Source organism: Apus apus, chromosome 1, assembly GCF_020740795.1.
Source record: "Apus apus isolate bApuApu2 chromosome 1, bApuApu2.pri.cur, whole genome shotgun sequence".
NCBI lineage: Eukaryota > Metazoa > Chordata > Aves > Apodiformes > Apodidae > Apus > Apus apus.
The window spans coordinates 190509357-190529524 of record NC_067282.1 but is presented as its reverse complement, the minus strand read 5'-3'; the positions used below and the strand labels follow the sequence as shown (position 1 = coordinate 190529524).

Genomic DNA, 20168 nt, shown 5'->3' with positions numbered 1-20168 from the left:
GTCCTTTGACATGCTCAGCTCATCTACAGCACCCTCTTCAGCATAGAGTAGTTTTCTGTAGGTCTTGTGCCAGCTCTGTTCAGATGTTGGTTGTCCTGGGAAATCTAAAAGGATGCTGGAAACCTGCAATGAGGTGTGTATCTTGCTCCTTTTCATTCAGGTCTTTGACATCATGCATCTGTTTTTCACATTATGCTTAGGAAGCTCATTCTAGTGAGACTGCTGCATTTTTAACACCTGCATTTCCAGGCTTTCAAAAAGAATTCATGATATGGCCATGCTTTTCACACCTTCTTCCAAGGATATGCCACTGAAGAGTCAAAGATGGAAAACTCAAGAGGCAGGTCAAGAGTGAGCAAGAGGCAGCTGGCCCTGTGTTTATGCATGTGGGCTGCTGGTGTGATGCAGAGGACCTTGAGTTTTTAGTGTGGTTTATTTAATCTGGTAGCTGCACATAGGCAACCATGGCAAGGAAACTATAAACCAAAACTTACTGAAAGATCTATGTATCGGGCTGATCATAGGATTTGCTGCGTGACCCCAGGACTTCTGCATTCCTAAATGCATATTGATCCAGCATAAAGATAGGGAGGGAGTGTGTCCTGTTCCACCTCTTTTTATGTTCTTTACAGAGTATGCCTAGGTGCTCTGGCCTTGCAGAGAGAATTGAACTCACCTTCCCTTTCTTTAACTGCTAGGCCTTTGTGCAAAACCAGACAGGTTATCACTTGTTCTGCTTTTCCTGTCTTATGAAGACCCTGGTGGGACTCTAGGTTCTGCATGCAATTCTCAGCACTAGGTCCTACAGGTAGGACCTTCACCTTCCATTTAGGGCTTGTGTTCAGTGTGCGTGTGATCACTTGAAACAGTCAGACTCAGCTACTTGAGACAAGCAGCTGTTCTTAGTTGTGCTCTCCTTGGTAAATCATGTTATTCTGGATGCCATGTATATATATATATATATAATTTTTTTATATATAACACAGGCTTCCTCTCAAGGGAAACTGGTACTGCTTTTCTCATGTAGAGAAGTAGCAGCTATGTAAATCCAGAGCCTTTAGAGCTCCCAGACCAGATACTAGTAACTGTGTCAGGCAGGTGACCTGCCAATTGAACTCTGCAGAATCACAGCTTATCAAACCTGTGTGGCACAAAAGCACTTTCAGAATCTGATTTTTCTCTTTTCTGCTCCTTATATTAGAATAAATTAATTCTAAACACAAGAGAAAAAGGATAAACGAAAGCAAATGTTGCTTTTCTGATTGTCCAACTAGTGAGAACTGGGAGTTCAGAAGAGTGGAGACCATCCAGTTTTCCCTCTTTTATTATCTGGCTGTGGAGAAATGACACCATTTGAGTATATTAATGTTGCAGTCTTGATCTTTTCACTAATTTTAACGGGGCATAAAAGGCTGGGAGAAAGTCCACAGTGACTGTGAATGGAATTATTTCAGAGAAAGGACTAGAGAGACAAAGGTGGGATGAAAAGCAAGGAAGAAGGGAAGTGGGGAAAAAGAGAAGCAATGCTATAATAGTCAGGCTGTCGACGGGAAATACTTTTTCTCACTTCCTAATTTTGAGTTTGATATTGAAACATGAATCTGTTAATGCAAAGTTTAATTCATATGTAAGAGTCATTGTGATCTCTCTGTTCTTCGTGTCTGTAAGTCATCTATGGTAGATGGAAGTTGTGGAATCTGAAATGTTAATGTCAGATCTTCCGACTTTTCCATGGTCCTAATTTGAGATGTCTATTCTGCTATATTTCTTTTAGTCAGTCTCTTAATATTGAACTAGTAGATCTCTTTTGTATATTTGGTATCTTGCTCTTCATATCTTCATGAACTGTAAAATAAACTTGATGTATTTTTATATTGAAATGTGAGAATACATGGATGCAAGAGAGAGAATAATAGATTAAGCATATAATGAAATTTGAAATCTGAGTGGGAGAAAAGCAGCTAAGACAAGTTTGTAAAGGGCCTTACAGTAAGAGAATGATTGCTCTTGCTTTAGTTCTAGACAGACATCTCTGCCAGAAAAGAAGATACCTGAGCCTTCACCTTTAACAAAGAGAAAAGCCTATGAGAAAACAATGGAAAAGACCAAGGCAAAAGAACAGAAACTGTAAGATTCTTTAAAATTTATTTTCTCTGAAATAATTTGAACCTTGGGTATATCTTCTTGGAAAATAAATCTGTATTTTTCTTTTTCTTTAATTCTAGGACAGTTTCTACTGTTGGCAGTGAAATTAGTCACTGCTAAACTTCTGTGATTTTTTTTTATTTTGTTTGGGGTTTTTTGTGTTATTGTTGTTTTCTTTTTTGTTTGTGGTTTTTTGTGTTGTTGGTTTTTTTTCAGGGTATTTTTTTGTACAAATTAACTCAGGAGCAGAGTCCTGAGAAAATGTCCTTTAGAGCATTTGCTTATGACTTTTTTTTTTTTTAATGGAAGTAATAAATTTCTCTAAGAAACTGCAGTTTTATAGTTTCTTCATTTTACATGTGTATGTTTTCCTGGAGCTTTGACTGTTAGCATGTAAACTTTGAACACTATGCCACCTTGCACTCCACAGCAGTTTGTAGTGTTAAGTTTATCACCTCCTCTGGGAAAATTCTGTAGCTAGCATTATAATTTTATTTATTCACTTAAGAAGAGGGCATCTAAGATTTGAGGCATGTTGCATTTAACTTCTCTAACTATTCATAACCTGTTAAAGAAGATGTTCTTTTTTTCTTGTAGCTCAGATTCTGGAGCCCCAGAGGCTAGTCTGTCACCTCCTACTTCCCCACCAAGCCGGCCCCGTAATGAAATGAATGTTTTTAGTCGTCTTACTGTTTCTCAGGGAAACACTTCAGTTCAGCAGGATAAGTAAGTCACAGAGGGAAGCCTCAGCCCCCAACTAGGGAATTGCAAAGTGCACTCAGTGTAGTATCTGTTAGATATTTTACCCTTCTCCTGCAAGACAGTAGGAGACATTTATTGTGTTTTCATGTAGTTTTCAAATAAAATATTTTAAACTTTAATGGAATCATTGTAAAAAACTCAAGAAAAGCAATTTCCTGCTGAACCTTGTTTCCTGTTTTCTAGACTTTATCTGGTATTTGTAGTTTTAAACTCCAGCTAAAGAAAAGAATGGTAGAATTCTTCGATGTATGTGAATTTGTGTGTGTGTTTACACTTGGAAGTAGGATTTAGCTAACAATTTAGGAAATTGTTCTGTTGACAGTTATTTAGTTACTGCAGTGGTGCTCCAAGTGCTGTCACAACAGCATCCCAGAGGATGGGATGTTGAAATGGCTAGAACATAGTTATTTGGATATTATCCAAAAGGTTGAATAGACTGACATTAGGAGGTGATCTGCAGGAGCAAATGACATACCTTGTTTAGAAGGAGCAGAGCTCATTTCCTGGTGTATTAGGCATCTGTTTCTGTAGGAGCCTTACTCCAAACTGGGGTGGACTTAACTTGAGCAGAATCTTTATTGCAGGTTTCAGTACTGATACTACTGCCATACAGTGCTTATGAACTGCAACTTAAGCTTAAAATAAACCTTTAGTTCTGACTGTAGCAAGACAAGAAAATGTTCTTGTTGGATTACATCACTGTTTTATAAAACTTTGGGGCTTTTTTCAGTGGTCTACAGAGTCACCACATACCAAGCAGTAGCTTGCAAGGCTTTCAGTAATAGAACTGTGCTTGTAGTTTCTTTTATCTTAGCTATATTACCTTTATCTTATTGCTAACTTCCACTTAAACATTTTCATTTTCTCTGGACTGACTTTGTAGTCAAAATGAAACTGTTTTATTTGAGTTGAAAATGAAGGACATCTTAAGACATAATGCAAATGTTCACGTCTGGGGGAGGGATTTTTTTTCTTCTTGTGTGTTGTCTTGGTTTTCATTTTTAATTGGTTTTGAAGGATTTTGAACTTAGGATTGTTTGCAAATTACTGTTCTTATTTCAGTGGGATATCATAAGTTTAATATTTTTATGATTAACATTTCATGTTTCTTCTATGCTTAATAGGCATTGATCAGAAATTTCTTTTCCTTTTGATATTTTCAACAAGCACTATGTTACAGAGGTTAAATGCTTAATCCAATTTATACTTTGTTGCCTTTACTTCTATAAGACAATGTTGGGGAAATAAGAAAAGGCTCAGCTCATGTAACTCAAGATCCTTGGACTAAGACAGCCTACCAGTGTAACTTGCTGCTGAGTGTGATTATTAAGATTATTATTCTGCCCCCCTACCTCTTATTATCACGGGTTTAAGGTACACCCTGAGCAATGCTGCATACTGTATGTGGATTTGCATTGCTTTTCTGAATTGGCCATGCTGTTGTTTGTTCTTCTCATATGGAGGCTTTACTTTGCTGATACCTATATTCTTTCTCCTCACAATTCCACCACTGTTGATTGTAGGTCTGATGAAAGTGATTCCTCTCTGTCGGAGGTACACAGGTACTCTCTCTCTTTCTCTTTTCTGTATTCTTGGCATCTCTCACTGAAGTTATTCCCATTCTTAGGAAATTTCATTTGGCTGCATGCATTTTCCCGGTACTTGTGCACTGTATCTCTTTTGCATTTGTCAGAAGCTTAAAAATTGAAATTTTCGTCAAGCATGTCTCCCCCTCTCCTTTTTTAGGGTGTTCTTTATCATTGAGCATGTAAGATTTTTTCTTTTTAAATGAAGTATGGTATAAACCTTTCCTTAGACATATTCTTGCTCTTTTTTTGTCTTGAAAAGAAGAGGAGCAGACATATTCTTATGTTTTCTATGCTTCTCTCTTTTTGTTTTTCTTGTTCAGTTGTATGCTCTAGTCACTCAAAACTAAATCCCAGTGTAAATAAAAATTATTAGAATTTTTTATTATATCTTTCCGACAGAACATGCAGCAGCTTAAGAGATGTAAGAAATGTCTCCACTCGTGTTCCTAAGCTGTGGCTTAGGATTTTGGTACTCAGTGAAAAATTAGTTTGTCAAGAGAAGGATGGTCAAAGGGCTAAGAAGAATGTGATGGTGGCTTTGTTTGGTCTTTGTAGTAGTAGCAGCATTTTTTGTTCGTTAGATATCAGAGCACTGAACATAGGTAGATCAATAGCTCTGGGGTATGTATTTTAAATACTAACAAAAGGAATGAGTGGCTGAGAACAGTAGGAATAATTCAGTCTAGAGGCAGCATGATGCACTGGGAAATACTACAGAGAAAACCATATTAGTTTTGTATAGTGTTAGAAAAAAGCATAGAGATCTAAATTAATAATAAAGGAATTTGTTCCTGTATTCTTGAAAACATAAAAAGGTGCGGATTGAAAGGTGAATGCCTTTTCAAAATAAAGTTAATGTCAAGCAATTTAAGGCAATATTAATATTAGTAAAATCTATAAAAGGATTGTAGAAGAGTAATGAATTATATGAAGATGTTGTGAGCAGTAAAAATGTATAAAATAATAATTTTAAAGTCCAGCCTGTTGTCACAAACTTAGATAGTGAGCTTCTGGGCAATATTATAGAACTTTTATGTTTTCCTGAAGCAGCTGGTACTCATTTTTCCTGTGAAACAGGGCTATGGCTTAGCTCCTCTTTCTCACAGTTGTCTGTAATCCCCAGAAGACCATGACAGGGAGTCTTAGCTGCAAGCTGGGCAAGACACAGCACTGTGTTCTGTGTTTGTGAGCACTTTCTTGAGGCTTTTCTACACTTTACAGAAATCAGTGAAGTCTGTGTGTGTGTGCAGTTGTATGCATGGGGTTTTAGTTTGCTAATTATTTTTATTTGGCGATGATTAGTGATTATTTATTTATTTATTATTTGTTTCAGGCTGAGTTAGTCTTTTGGTATCACCACAGAACTAGCTAAAAATCTCCAGGAAGATTCCTCTGGGGTGTCTGTACTCCAGCCATACTGCCTTTTAGCCATTTGAGTACAAGTGCAGTAGGAACCTTACTCAGGCACTCAGGTTAGCAGCAGTTCTCCAAGCCTGCCTGTAGAAGGCAGTTGATGTGAAATGTCTGCTGCGTTTGGAACTAGCAGTGTATGCTACACTTGCTCTGTTTTTCAGACATGCTATTTAGACTAAGATGTCTTTATGCAATTAGTATTCTTAATGTGGGACCTATGAATCCAGGAGATTTAAGCATCTTTCAGCATTATGCAAACTTTCCCATATACCCAATACACAGCATCTTTTCTTCATTTGTTTGTTTTTGTATGTGATTTCCTTTAACTGATAGTCCAAATTTGACAGTTTTTGAAACTAAGGAGTAAAAATCCTTCCATAGTTTATGATAGGCATACAGTTGTTCTGCCCATGTAAGAAAATTAGATGAATAATTGTCCTACATTTAAGTGAATTAATTTGATTTGTGACTACTACTATACCCAACTCACATTTTCTTTTTTTCTTTAGAGGAATAATTAACCCATTCCCTGCTTCAAAATATATCAGATCGTCCCCGCTTCAGTGTATCTATGCAGCTGAAGGACACACCAAGGCTGTGCTTTGTGTTGATGCAACTGACGATCTTCTCTTCACTGGATCTAAAGGTTAGTCAAGCTTCATGCATCTGTGCAGCCTACAGAGGCTGCTTTGATGACTTGGGGTATTGTGAAATTCTTAGTTTGTGCTTAGTGCTGCAAATACACTGGAAAATTGTGAGGATCCATTTTGCAACATAAGCTGAAGAAGGATTTACAGTAATTAGCTACAGCTTTTTCATTCCAATGGATAATATTTGGCTGTTTACTTGTAGTGGAAGAAGTAACTCTCAAGAGTGACACTAACATTTGAGTGATATGATGGAACCAATCATGGTAGCACATATACACATGATGAGAAATGCAAAACAATAGCCTGAGTAGGGGTAGAGGTGGAAATTAGCACATCTTCGGCTGTGCTGCCTACAGAGTTTGAATATTCTTCCTGCCATAGTTGATTCTTTGAGCAGTGCAAGGGCTGTTTTTAGCTTCCCCTGTGCATCCTGTCCTGTTCCTTGTGGGTCTAAGAGTTGTAAAGCTGTTTGGGGGGGCTGGATCTAGTAGTCACTAAATTCCCTACTGGATGGTACAGCCACTCCATGAATGCTTCAAGCCAGTAGAAACAGAGTTTTGGAAAAAGGCATTGTTTCTGTGGCTGTTCTACTACCTGGCTGTTAAAAATAACAAGACACATTCTCACAGCCAACATTTTAGCATTTGTGCCAGTGTTTACAAATGAAAAAAGAAAAGTTGTATTTTTAGCTTCTGTAAATGTTGCTTAGTTAATTTATATAGAGATTTCAAATTTAGTGGCTATGTAGGTGGAGAAAAAAAGGCTTTTTAATATTGTTAACATCTCGATTTGTGTTCTAAAGGGCTAATGTGTTTTTAACATAGCAGTACTTGCAGATGTTGTAAATATATGCCCTTTCTAGTTACATGCTAGCTTCCCATATTTACAAAAGAATTTTTCCTGGGTTTTGGAGTGGGTTTTTTTGGTTTTGAGGGGAAAACTTTACAGAGTACACTTGTAATCCAGAGTACAAGAATGTAGACAGCAGTTTAATTGAAGTTAAGTCTTTTGGAAATGGTTGTTGAAGCAGAAAGCCCCAGCTCCCTGACAGCCATAACACTAGCAGACAGTACCAATTCAGGAATGCCAATAAGCTTTTAGTGCCTTGCAGATATTGGGCTCTGGTCTTGATAGCTGGGATTTTTAAAGTGGTTGACAAGTTCTGGATATATTTACCTTCTTTGTGCTCTTATAAATCCTGCTACCCATGAAGTTTTCTCTTCATCCTCCCAGTACTTATTCCAGTAACAATGTACTTCTAAACTATATGGAGTTACACAGACATGCCTATGTGTACTCTACAGAAACAGATTAATTAATTAGATAATTAAAAGTGCCTACCAAAACGTATGAATGCAAATGAAAATATGAGCTTTTAAAAAATTAATTGAACTTTGGACAAGCATGTTTTCTGTGGTGTTTCTTTGGTTGTTTAATTTTTTTAATTCCTTACCCCCCTTCCTTTTGGTTGTCTTTATTTAGATCGTACCTGTAAAGTCTGGAATCTAGTAACTGGACAAGAGATTATGTCTCTGGGGGGTCATCCAAATAATGTTGTTTCTATAAAATACTGCAACTACACTAGCCTGGTCTTCACAGTCTCGACCTCCTATATCAAGGTGTGGGACATCAGAGATTCTGCTAAGTGTATTCGGACATTGACGTAAGTATGCTAAGCATCAGATGCCTACAGTTTAAATTAATCTTCTAGATTAAAAAAAAAAAAAACTCAATTTAATTCAGTAGTTTAGCACAGTGTAATTGAAGTACACTGTTTGGGGCTGAAGGCTTTCTTCATGTGTTCAGGCTAAGTCAGTGTAGGGCATTGGTAACATACAAACCAAATTGCATTCATGCCTGTAGGGCTTTATCAAATGTTCATAATTGGCATATTATGAATACATAATAAGGGAGTTTGTTTTGTGGTTGTGGTTTGATTTTTGTTTTTTTATTTTCCTCAATCCTCCTTGTACTCAGTTCTTCAGGTCAGGCAATGCCTGGTGATGTGTGTTCGGGAAGTACTAACAGAACAGTCACTATCCCAGCTGGAGAGAACCAGATCAATCAGATTGCACTAAATCCAACTGGCACATTCCTCTATGCAGCTGCTGGAAATTCAGTGAGGATGTGGGACTTGAAAAGGTACTGAACACCAGCAGAAGATACTGTTCTTTAGGTGGTTGCATGTTGTGGGAAAAAAACATTTCAGTAAAAATTACTGGAAAAATTGTAGAATGGTATATTAATTTTGGTTAGGCAGAACCTTTAAAGGTTATCTAGTCCAACTGCAGTGAGCAGGAACATCTTCCACTAGACCAGATTGCTCAGGGCCCCATCCAACCTGGCCTTGAACATTTCCAGGGATGGGGCGTCTACTACCTCTTTGGGCAAACTGTTTTGCCACCCTTATAATAATAAAAAAATATTATTCATTATATCTAGTCTGAATCTCCCTCCCCTAGTTTAAAACTATTATTTCTTGTCCTATTGCAACGTGCCCTGCTGAAAATTTGTTTCCATGCTTACAGGCCCTCTGTAAGTATTCAAAGGACAAACACAGTAAAGGGAAAGGGAAAACCACAAGATTTTGCTTAAGATAGGTGCTGTAAAACAGACTTGTAAGGTGACAGATGCATGAACCCTGACTAGTAATTGTTGATGAGATGATGAAAACCAATTGTTGTGATATAATTGAGGCTATGATAGCCACATTACAAGGGTACCTTTCCAAACAGAACCCACATGCAAATAATGCATTCAAAATACAGAGAATACTTTGAGGGGTCTGATTTCTCTTTACTGTAAAAAAAAAAACAAAAAAACAAAAAAACATATATATATATGATTTTACAATACAGAAGCTTTTGTTTATATGTAACATAGATTTAACATTTGTGCATGGGTATGAGCAATACTGTGTCTGTAAGTAGGAGGTTAGTAGACATGGGGAAAATAAGATCCATTTTGGCAGAAACTATGCTGTAGATTGTATTACGTACATGAAAAAAAATAACAAATCTTAATTTCTTCTCTTATTCTTGAAGATTTCAGTCTACAGGAAAGCTAACTGGTCACCAGGGTCCTGTTATGTGCCTTACTGTAGATCGAATTTCCAATGGACAAGATCTGATCATCACTGGTTCAAAGGATCATTATATAAAGGTAAACTGTTAGTATTAGCTTATTTATTTTAACTCTTCAAATCAGCATGGGATGCAGGTTTCAGCAGAAGTGACTCACATCTCCATATCTGAAACATGGTAGCCAAAAGGGAAATTCTTTCATCAGTTTTAGATTATGGATAACGTTCAGGCTTAATAAACGCTTATCACTTCAGTGCTGTTTTTATTTGGATGGTTGTCTGTATCTAGGACATCAGGTATATGAAATCTCAGAGAAATTTATAGCACCTAATCTTAAGTTTAGCTCTTTTAGCTCTTGAAAGTATTCTAAGTCAGTGCCTCTGTTTTGGAGTGCAGACCTAATAGCCTCAGTTGATGCATTCTGTATGCTCCCCACAAAAGAGAGTCTGGGGTCTAGCCCAGGCTTTTGCTTAAGTGTTCCCCAAGTTCTGGATTGGGAAGGGGAGAGAGAGATCAGTCCATCTCAGCTGAGATGCCCAGTCCATTTGGTGTATCTTGCAGGTTGCTCTGAGTTGTGCTCGAAGCATAGCTAGTGGTGTTAGAATACTTTCTTGCTGCTTTGCAATGTGATTAATTCACTCCAGGATAGTGAATCTTTTTTTTTTTGAGGCAGTAGGCATCTGGTGGATTTTTTTTTTTCTCGTTTTTCCCCCCCCTCCTTTTTTGGGCCCACCTCAGCCTGGGAGTATTTGAACCCACAAACTCCTGTTTCTTAGGAGTATGGCCAAACCACCAGACTATGAGAACTATACAACATCTTCCCCATAAAGCTGACCCTCAAACTGCAAAAATTTTGTGATTCACAAAGTCAAAGAGAGAATGAGCAAGATACTCTAGCAAGGGGGCACCTCTCATTCTGATCTTTATACTTCTCACATGCTGGAAAATGTGTGTAAATGCATCTGGGAGTGGAGCTGGAACCAGAAGCTGAGTGAGCATCCTCACTGAGCTGAGCTTTCTCTTTTTGACATTATCCTGCAGTTCTGGGATGCTTGGCTGTGCACTGGCCCAGCCTCAGAAGATAGCTTGGAAGGTGGGTACATCTCTTGATGGTTTGGGCCATGAATTTGAATCCTATCTTAGGTGACAGAGGCACTCTAATAATTTCTGTTCTGCATGGTTCAGAATATTGGGTTAATGAAGAGCTGTCATCCTGGCACAGTCATGTGACAAGCAAGGAGGTGGAAGGGCTTTAGGAAAAGAGCTGTCATTTATCTGCCATATGTCATTTACCTGCCATTCTTGTGTGCTCCCTTGCTGTGGGAAGGCTACATAAATTGTTATGAGGCTGCCTGCTTCTTGACTTACACCACTAGAATATGCAGGGATATTTTGGCCATGTGTATGTGCTACAGAGTAGTGGGTGTTCTGCAAGCTGAATGCATCCATAATTGTGAAGCTACTTTGGATAGTAGAAATGATGCGTACATGTATGGTCAGTGCAGCAGTTTGGGAATTCTCAGTGCTTCTCCAAATATGTAGGTCTGCCAGGATTAGTAGGTCTGATCACAGATACTGCTTTCCCCTGCCACAGGAAACTACTGACTTTTTTGCTGAGCCACGAATACTCATCACATCTGTCCAAGTGCCTAATTTTTCTGGTGTGTCATTGAAAATTTGTTAACACTGGAACTGATGCATGTTAACTGAATGCAGTAACTTATTTTAAAATACCGTTAACAGACTTTAGGTATTCTTCTTCACTGCCAAGCTGTCCCTTTTTTACTGCCAAGTGTATTCATTCCAAAAGGTCAATGAAGAGCAAATAATAGGGAATGAAGTCTGACATTTGCTTGCAAAACAAAGGTAGTGGTTTAAAAAGTTATGCTCATCTGTTACTTTTCAGCTCAGTCTAACTGGGTGAGTTCTGGCTTGCTGTGCAAAATGAAACAGGATTGCTTACACTGCTGCTCTAGGGACAAAATAGCTGATGAGATTGGTTATGCCTTTAATTGTTAAAATGGCCTCACTTAAAGAATCATTCTTGGAGCACAGGCAAAGACAGAGGTGTGTCTAGTCCATGGAAAGCATCAGCATGTAATGGCATGTTACTCTTGCCAAAACACCTGCCTCTTCCTGCAGCTGCCTGTACAGTTCTTCTAGTGTTTTCCCATACTCATCAGCTTTGTTTCTCTAGCCCACCACATGGTATATCTAGGCTCTTCCTTGTGAACATACCGTGTATTTCATAACCAAGTAGTAGCACTTCTTCCCAGAGCAGTCTTCTTGGAAATCAGTGAAGCATTCCTGCTTCAGGCAAGAGGCAGAAGAGAAAATAGTTGTTCTGATAAATAAATTCCATCAAATATACAACATGATACAGTAGCCTGCAATAAGACTTTCCAAGTTTTTCCCCTGAAGTTACTCACTGCAATGTCTTCCAAGCTAGTGAGATGGCAGATAATGTTGCTTAATACATTTGGTCTTTTATTGATTTATTTTAGATGTTCGATGTGACTGAAGGGGCTCTTGGAAGTGTAAGTCCTACACACAATTTTGAACCACCTCATTATGATGGCATTGAAGCACTTGCTATTATGGGAGACAACCTTTTTAGTGGATCCAGAGATAATGGAATTAAGAAATGGGATTTGGCTCAAAAAGACCTTCTTCAGGTAATGGGAAAAAATCATGAGACTAATGTGATAGTCATGCTGTTTTCAGGCTGTGGAAGTGTTCAGGCTCATACAATGTCTATTCACTTAAATATTGATTATTTTTTTATACATGTATAGGGAAGGCAGAGAGCACTGACTATAAAAGAAATTGCTAATGTACTTGATCTTTATACTAGGAATGCAGCTGCTTTTCTTTCCAGTGTATGTAGTGTCAGGAAATTCTGATGAAGGGGTTACCTTTCTATTTCAGCTGTGAGTATGTGGGGTTTGGGTTTTTTGCTCTGGAATGCAGGCAACACTTGCCTCTCCTCTGTGATTGTAACCATTGGATATTCTTGTGATTGACAAGCTGGTAAATTTTGAACTCATTAATGACAATGCTTTAAATCATTGCCTTGCAAAGAGGGTTTACAACCTACTTCACTCCACCCAGTCTTTTCTTTAAAAAGCTTACTGCTTAGATCTCCATTCAACTTGTTATACAATGCATATGCTAGGTAATGTATGCAACACACACATAATAATGTTTGCTGTTAGAACATATTTTTCTTGTTAACTAAAAAAAAAAAAGGTGGGGAAGATAGGGAGCAAAAAAGATCCAGAGAAGCTCTGAAGTTCATTGTGATTTGTCTGACACGGAGAACTTGTTTTTTTAGCTACTTGCTCTAAGTCAGTCTGTTCCTCCAGGTCTTACGAGAGGTTGTTGAGGTAAAGACACCATTATTTAAATTAAGACAGAAACAGAAGGCAGGAATACACATGCCAGAAGATTCTGCTGTTTTTTCAAAGGTTTGAGTAGATACTAATAATTTAATAATTTTTGGAGGGAGGAGCAGCATGTTTTTTACATGCCCTTAATGTGCAGACTGATAGCAAGGAAACAAATAGAAGATCACAGTTTTGGGATGTGACACAGTAATGAACTGGTCATCTTAAGGAGAAAATTTCTATATGGATATACTTAGTATTCCATAAATATGCAATCTTTTTTACCTTCTTTCAAAATTGTCCAATTGGATGCCAGTTCTTTTTTAGAATGCTGCTAAGACTTCACAGTTAAAATAAGGATTCATAAATTTAGCTTCTTAGAGAAAATCTTAACTTGGCCATATTGGGACATCTACCCTCATATCTGTCTGTCTTGGGAAATGTACTAAGCAGCTTGTTTGCAAAAAACAGGAGGACTGCAAGAACAGGAAAGGTTTTGTATCCTCAGGATGACTTTATTAAAGTTGTAGTAAGAGTCTTTACTCATTCTTTTTTGGCTCATTTAAATATTATACAATGTGCATTTTGCTGTTGCAATTAATTTAACATCAGAAGGAATACAGGGGCAGGGATGAAGTAGCATGCAATAGTGGCCTAGTTGTATTCCTTTTCTTATTTTCCTTTTGGTATATGTGCATTTCGTAATTTCTATACTTCAGGTTCCTGTGTTTGTTTTAAAACTAGAGTGTAATAAAACTTATCTCAGATTCCTTATTTTTTTTTTCAACTTTGTAGTTAGGTCTGGTTACTCAAGGCCTTGCCCATCTGAGTTTTCAAAATCTCCAAGGTCACAGATTTCACAGCTGCTCTGGGTGACCCACTGCAATCTTTAAACCTGTTTTGTATTAATTTCCCCCTCTCCCCCATATCCAGTCAGACTTTCTATTGTTGCAGCTTTCTTGTGGTGTGTACACTTGACTGTTCTAGATGAAGGGGGGAGAAAAAAACTCACCCTGAGAGCAGAGCTGAGCTGCTTAAAAGTATAAATGCCAACACTTCAACAGAAGTCTTGGTTTGGCATCCATGTGTTAAACAAGTTTGGTCCTCTGTAACTGGTGAAAAACACTTAACAAATCTGCTATTCAGAAGAATTTGGCCATCATCTAATTCACTTGGTCCTGTACATCCCAAGCCACAAAGCACTTGCGACAAAATTAAGATTTATAAGAACAAGCCCCCTCCTCCAGTTTCATGAAGTGCTGCAGGATCAGACCCACCAGTGTTGTGCTAACAGTGTATATTGTGGATAAAACACCAAAATGATCCTAGAAAGCTGAATGTGCTCCATAATATGAAAAAGACAGCAAACCAAAGCAGTTCCTACCAACTGGAGAGAAGCCACTCTTGGTCCCCTTAAAAGACAGCAAACTGGCCTATTAATTTCTCAGTGTTAATATCACATAAATAGTGTTCTCAGCTGTGGTCTGTGGAGTGTTTTGCTTTTCAAGTTAGCAGTAAAATGCTGGTGTCCTTCCTCAATAAAGAACTAACATAGTTTTCTTAAGTGCTACATCACAAAAACAATTTATAATGCTTGGAGAAGAGTAAAGAAGGAAGGCAAATATAGAAACAGCTTCTCTCTCCCTGGAATGTTTTTCTGAGCAGTATTTTGGATTTCCTTTTGATGTGTTTCATAACTGTTTTACAGGGAGACTTGAAACACACACAGAGACCATATGTTCAAATGTGCAATCAAACGTGCATTGGAACATATGGAGATTTAGGATTATCCTAAATTAATTTTTGTTCTGCTTCAGGTCAGTAGTGCATATTGGATTTTCTTGTTTTGCAGTTGTATTTCACAGAGAAACAAACTTGTGGTATGTAAGTAGCCTCATGAAGACAGCACCCCTTCTTGCTACAAAGGAGAAGCCACAGGGCTGGGATATACCCAGTATCATGAAGCAAGGCTGCTGCAGGGCAGGAATTGGACTTAGAACTTGTCATTTTTCCATTTCTATACTCATTCCTCTAGAAGTTCTTGCTGCCTGGTAAGATTTGCCTGCCTTCTCTTTTTCAGCAAGTTCCTAATGCTCATAAAGACTGGGTGTGTGCTCTTGGCCTGGTGCCTGGTGCTCCGGTTCTGCTCAGTGGCTGCAGAGGAGGCACCCTCAAGCTTTGGAATGTGGATACCTTTGTACCCATTGGAGAGATGAAGGGACACGACAGCCCCATAAATGCAATCTGCACCAACTCCAGCCAGATTTTCACAGCAGCAGAGTAAGTTTTTTTTCTCCATTAATCTGTTTGTTTGTTTTTGTTGTTTTTTTTTTCCCATAGCTGCTGCTCTAATTCTATCCATGCAAATGCATTTAGGAGATCTTGTTTAAGCCACTTCATAGCAAGCATGAGGAGACCTGATCGATGCTCCTAAATGCTAATAATTTACTGCAGCTGTCTCCAAAGTGGGGTTCATACTCCCCAGGGGATGCACAACATGATCCATTGAGGAGTGGGAAGAAAACATGAGAACTTCCGTATAGAATCATAGAGCTATTCAGGTTGGACAAGCCCCTTGGGATCACCGAGTCCAACCGTCATCCCTACTCTACAAAGTTCTCCCCTAAACCATATCCACCAACACCACATCCAAACAACCCTTAAAGACATCCAGGGATGGTGACTCAACCACCTCCCCGGGCAGCCTATTCCAGTGTCTTACCACTCTCTCTGTGAAGAATTTTTTCCTAATGTCCAGTCTAAACCTACCCTGTTGCAGCTTGAAGCCATTCCCTCTTGTTCTGTCGCTAGTTACCTGTGAGAAGAGCACCAGCCTCTCTACAATGACCTTTCAGGTAGTTGCAGAGACTGAGGAGGTCTCCCCTGAGCCTACTCTTCCCCAAACTAAACATTCCCAGCTCCTTCAAGCGTTCTTCATAAGATTTATTCTGTAGGCCCTTCACCAGCTTTGTTGCCCTCCTCTGTACTCACTCCAGTACACATACAGTGGGAGAGAATGCTCAAAAAATGTGTCGTGGTAGCTGTATGTATCAAAAATGTATGGAAACTACCAATCTACAGGATGTCAAGGAGAATTTGGCAATAGTGAGAATGTCATCAGCTTTTCTCTATAGTTGGGCAATTTACTGGTAGAACTTACTCCTGACCTGTGGCAATTTTCTGACAAGCCATGTTATGTGTTTTTTTGTTCATGTTTTGGTGGGTTTTTGAGGGTGTTTTTTAAGTGCTAACGTATAGCAGAAGCTTTGCAAGCTGTCCTACTCTCCTTTCAAAACCTTGATTTGAATATTTGCTTGCTCAGTAAACATGAGCAACTTTAGTACCTGAAACATCAGGGGACTTGACCAAGAAAAATACCTCATCCTGGAGAAAGTCAGGGAGGTGGCAGTGGAGCCCACTTAGTGGAGTAGTCTGAGCACAGGAGCTGTGAAAGCTGTTGTATTATCTTCTAGTGCCAATCACAGAAGCTTCTGGCCTTCTGAATTGAAGGAGGACTACCTCACTTTGGGAGTTGCCAAGTTGCCACTTTTAGCAGACAATTTTCATAGTTAAGCATTCACAGATAGGGGTAGAGATGTCAAAGCTTATGTCGCTGTTTGCCTAAAGATTATTATTAAGTTTAGAATACACATGCATATGCAATTACTAGTGAAAGAAAATCTCAGCCTTTTGGTACTTGTAACATTGTGGCAAAGGTCTGCAGAACTTAAGGTATTCTTGAGAATTTATAGTGAAGTCTGAAGTCAGAAAACCTCTATACTTGAAGAAGTCTGCCCCAACTGCCGCCTCCTGGCTTTTTTGGAGGGGGTTTTAAGGAATATATGAGTAAATGTTTGCTAGCCACACAACTATCAGAACTGGTAACTTCTCTTTCACAGGATAAATTTCTGTTTAACAAGACTAATTCTTTATTTTTAACTTATGATGTAAGATTAGAGTTTTGTAACACATTCCATGTGATACTTTACTTACACATACTGTAAGTATTTACATTGTGTAAATAGTAATTGTTTCCAAAAGTACAGTTACAGCTTGCCTCTCCCGGGCTTCTGAACACCAGCTCACTGCTGTACACTTTCCAGCACCTGGTGAAGGATTTTGGGGTTTTGGTGTGGGGTTTTTTGGTGGCTGTTGGGCTTTTTGTTGGTTTTTTAGGACTTTTTGTCATCTTGTGGTTCTGTGCTTCTTTAGCTTTTCTTTTTACAGACAGACGCCTCTTGTGCAAGCAGAGCACTTTTCAGGTCCTGATTGTGTTAACCTGCTACAGCTTTTCACAGTTTTTAATGGCAGGAGGTGGCCTTGTCCTATTGAGTCTGTCTCTCTAATTCTGCAGTACACTGGCTGTTTGCCTGTGGTCTGCTGAGTTACAAATTTACCTGATAGAAGCTATTCTCTCATGTCAGTTTACTTCAGCCTGTTACTTTAGGTTAGTGGATCGTAGATGTTGTAGATCTTATATTACAAAGTCTTCTGAGGGTGGAATTACCATTGCATATCTGTTAAAGAAATCTTATTTTCCCAATAGTACCTTTCTGAATAAGACACTCAAGCTTTTAAGAAAGCTTCCCTGCCCCTGTCTCTGTCCTGCCCCATGTGATTACCTGCTTGTAATACTGCTTCGTTTTGTTTTTCAGTGACAGGACTGTGAGGATCTGGAAAGCTCGAAATGTGATAGATGGACAGATCTCAGATACAGGAGATGCAAGTGAAGATCTTGCCAGTAATTGAAATTATGGGGATAAATAAATATATTGATGAATTTGGGGTGCACTCTATGCAGTTTGCTGCATGCTTATTAGGTAGACACTGATGACTGGAATGAACTGACTAGTAAGAGTGAACTCTTCTACTAGACCTGCTGTCCTTAAAAGATGTACTGTATTTAAGAAAAAAGTAACCTCTTGGTGACATGCTTGTGTCTCAGTGGTCACATATATATATATGTCTATATATTATGGCTGAATTTGTGTGCATCTGTAGCACTTGCGGTTTAAATTAACTGGAAATCAGTCTTCTCTAATGATCATCTCAAAATTATAATCTGGAATATATAACAAAAGTGCTCTGCTGTATTTCACTCACAAGTATGATCAGCTGTTTTGCATTTTAGAGTAGCAGGGGAATGATGATGACCCAGTAATAAGCCTTTGATTGCAACATGCAGTTTCAAGATTTTAAAGGTGTTTTTAAAGATGTTACTCTGTTTTTAGGAAAGTGGAGTGGATCAAAGATGGTAAGAAGCTGTTGTTGCCACATCTAATCTCACGTGGCTGTATCCTGCTAACAGCGAATGCCATATGATTTGTGTTAATGTGAACATATAATCCTTGTTGACCAAAGTTGTGCAGCTATGTATGCTCTGTGCTCAGGACTAGAACTCAAATGCTCATAAATCGGTACATTTTATTAGTGTTTTGCCTGTATTCTGTAATGACTAGATGTTCTCAATGTCATGACAGAAATATATCTTAATCTATTTTTCTTATGGATTTGTTTCTATCATCTCACACTTTCTTTTTTAAAGCAAAATGTCTTTCCTTTTTATCTAATTTTATATGCTGCTAAATGTATTTTAAATACACTGTTTTGCAAACTTTGGCAGTTACTTTGAGAACTGAACCACACATGTATTGGAGAAAGCTGTGTAAATAGATGGTTGTACAAAGAAAATATCTTATCTTGTGCCTGAATGACTTTTAAAGCCCTTAGAGTGTGGATATGGAGGGAGGATGTATAATTTACCCAACTGCTCTGACTATTAATTTGTAAATTCTGCAAAGTTTTAAAATTTGTGTAGATTCAGGTACAGTGTTTGGATATTAAGGTTTTTTTGGTTGTTTGTTGCTTTGGTTCTCCCCCCAGTCCCCTTTGCCCCCCCAAAAAAAAAAAAAAATCAGTGTGTAAATTATAGCTTATGTAGGTAAACACTTAAATAAAGATGTGAATGTGAACTGTTTCTCTTTGCCTTTTTCATCATACTTTCTTTTAAAAAAATTGCTTCCCTTGCAAAGGCCTAAAATGTAAAACGTGGAATTTACCACAGTGCAGTAGAATAGCTTGCTAAGTAATATGGCCCATAGGTTGCTCTGATAGCCTAAACATGTGTTTTCATTGGCCTTTATTGTGTTTTGATTGTACTTAGATAGAAACCCTAGTAGGATTCCCTCAATACTATGTACAGGATAGAGTTAAAATGAAGCAGATGGCTCCTGTTCCTAAGAGATAGTAGTTTGTACCTTATTCTGTATGTTCTGTCAAAGAATAGTTCTGATGCCTCTTGCTGATCTTAGACAAATTATTTCCTTCTCAGCTCAGCTTGAATGGACATCAAAATGCATACTGCCTGTGACTTGAGGTTACTGATTTATTCCAAGTTTTGGCAGAAACTAGTAATAATACATATTAAGAAACAATGTAGAGGCTAGTGAAAATAAACAGCAGCAAGGCCAATTAGTGCTCATCTGTCATGCTTTTTGTCTACTCAAGGAGTGGGCACACAAAAGATTTGGGACTATATCACAGCCCTGAGCAAAACTCCCAGTAGAGACTGCATTTTCAAGACTCTTTCTGAGACTTTGTGTGCCTGCTCCCTGTTCTGCCTGGCCCCACTGTGCGAACCTACACAAATGGTGCTGAAAGCTTGGTGACCCCTGGTTGTGCAGTTTGACACTCATGGCTGTCATCTGGGACTCCAGGGTAGCTGAGGTTTTTCAGTGTTTATATGTGTGCAAGATTCATATGAATATTGTGTTTTGCATCTGCAGGACAAAAGTCCTTAAAAGGCTAAGGAAAAGACTTCTGGCTGTCAGGCTGCTCTGCTGCCACAGACCACATGATGAGGTGAGGGGCTGTCGTGGCAACAGTCTGGACTATGCAGATGCTTCTCTTTGGTGATGCTGGAGCACAGACATTTTGCTTTATGATGCCATCTCCTGATAGGCAGCAATATAACTTAGAATAATGTGTGTGTAGAAAGATTTTAATTCTCTTTTCCTCCAGGAAGATTTTCACCTTAAACAGACCTTGTTATAGAACACAGCTTTACTCAGAGTTCTTGCCATCAAATAATTGGAACAAAATTGTCTTTTTGTAAAGGTGACAGTATCAGTGTCTTGTTTT

The 20168-nt window shown here is 38.4% G+C and overlaps 1 protein-coding gene across 7 annotated transcripts in view; it reads left to right on the top strand.

Annotated features, from left to right (window-relative positions):
• The window catches only part of KIF21A (kinesin family member 21A), a 94389-nt gene extending 75389 nt beyond the window's left edge, over positions 1-19000 (top strand). For 4 of the 7 annotated variants that reach the window (XM_051629930.1, XM_051629922.1, XM_051629945.1 and 1 more), the window contains 9 exons: positions 2017-2127; positions 2743-2871; positions 6419-6555; positions 8042-8222; positions 8537-8701; positions 9604-9721; positions 12147-12317; positions 15109-15308; positions 17684-19000. In XM_051629930.1, coding sequence (XP_051485890.1) covers positions 2017-2127; positions 2743-2871; positions 6419-6555; positions 8042-8222; positions 8537-8701; positions 9604-9721; positions 12147-12317; positions 15109-15308; positions 17684-17777 — 1306 coding nt within the window. In that variant the 3' untranslated portion in view covers positions 17778-19000. Of the gene's footprint in view, positions 1-2016; positions 2128-2742; positions 2872-4430; positions 4470-6418; positions 6556-8041; positions 8223-8536; positions 8702-9603; positions 9722-12146; positions 12318-15108; positions 15309-17683 lie in introns of all 7 variants that reach the window. The other 3 variants (XM_051629973.1, XM_051629953.1, XM_051629964.1) reach the window with 3 other exon arrangements.
• Positions 19001-20168: the final 1168 nt, after the last annotated feature.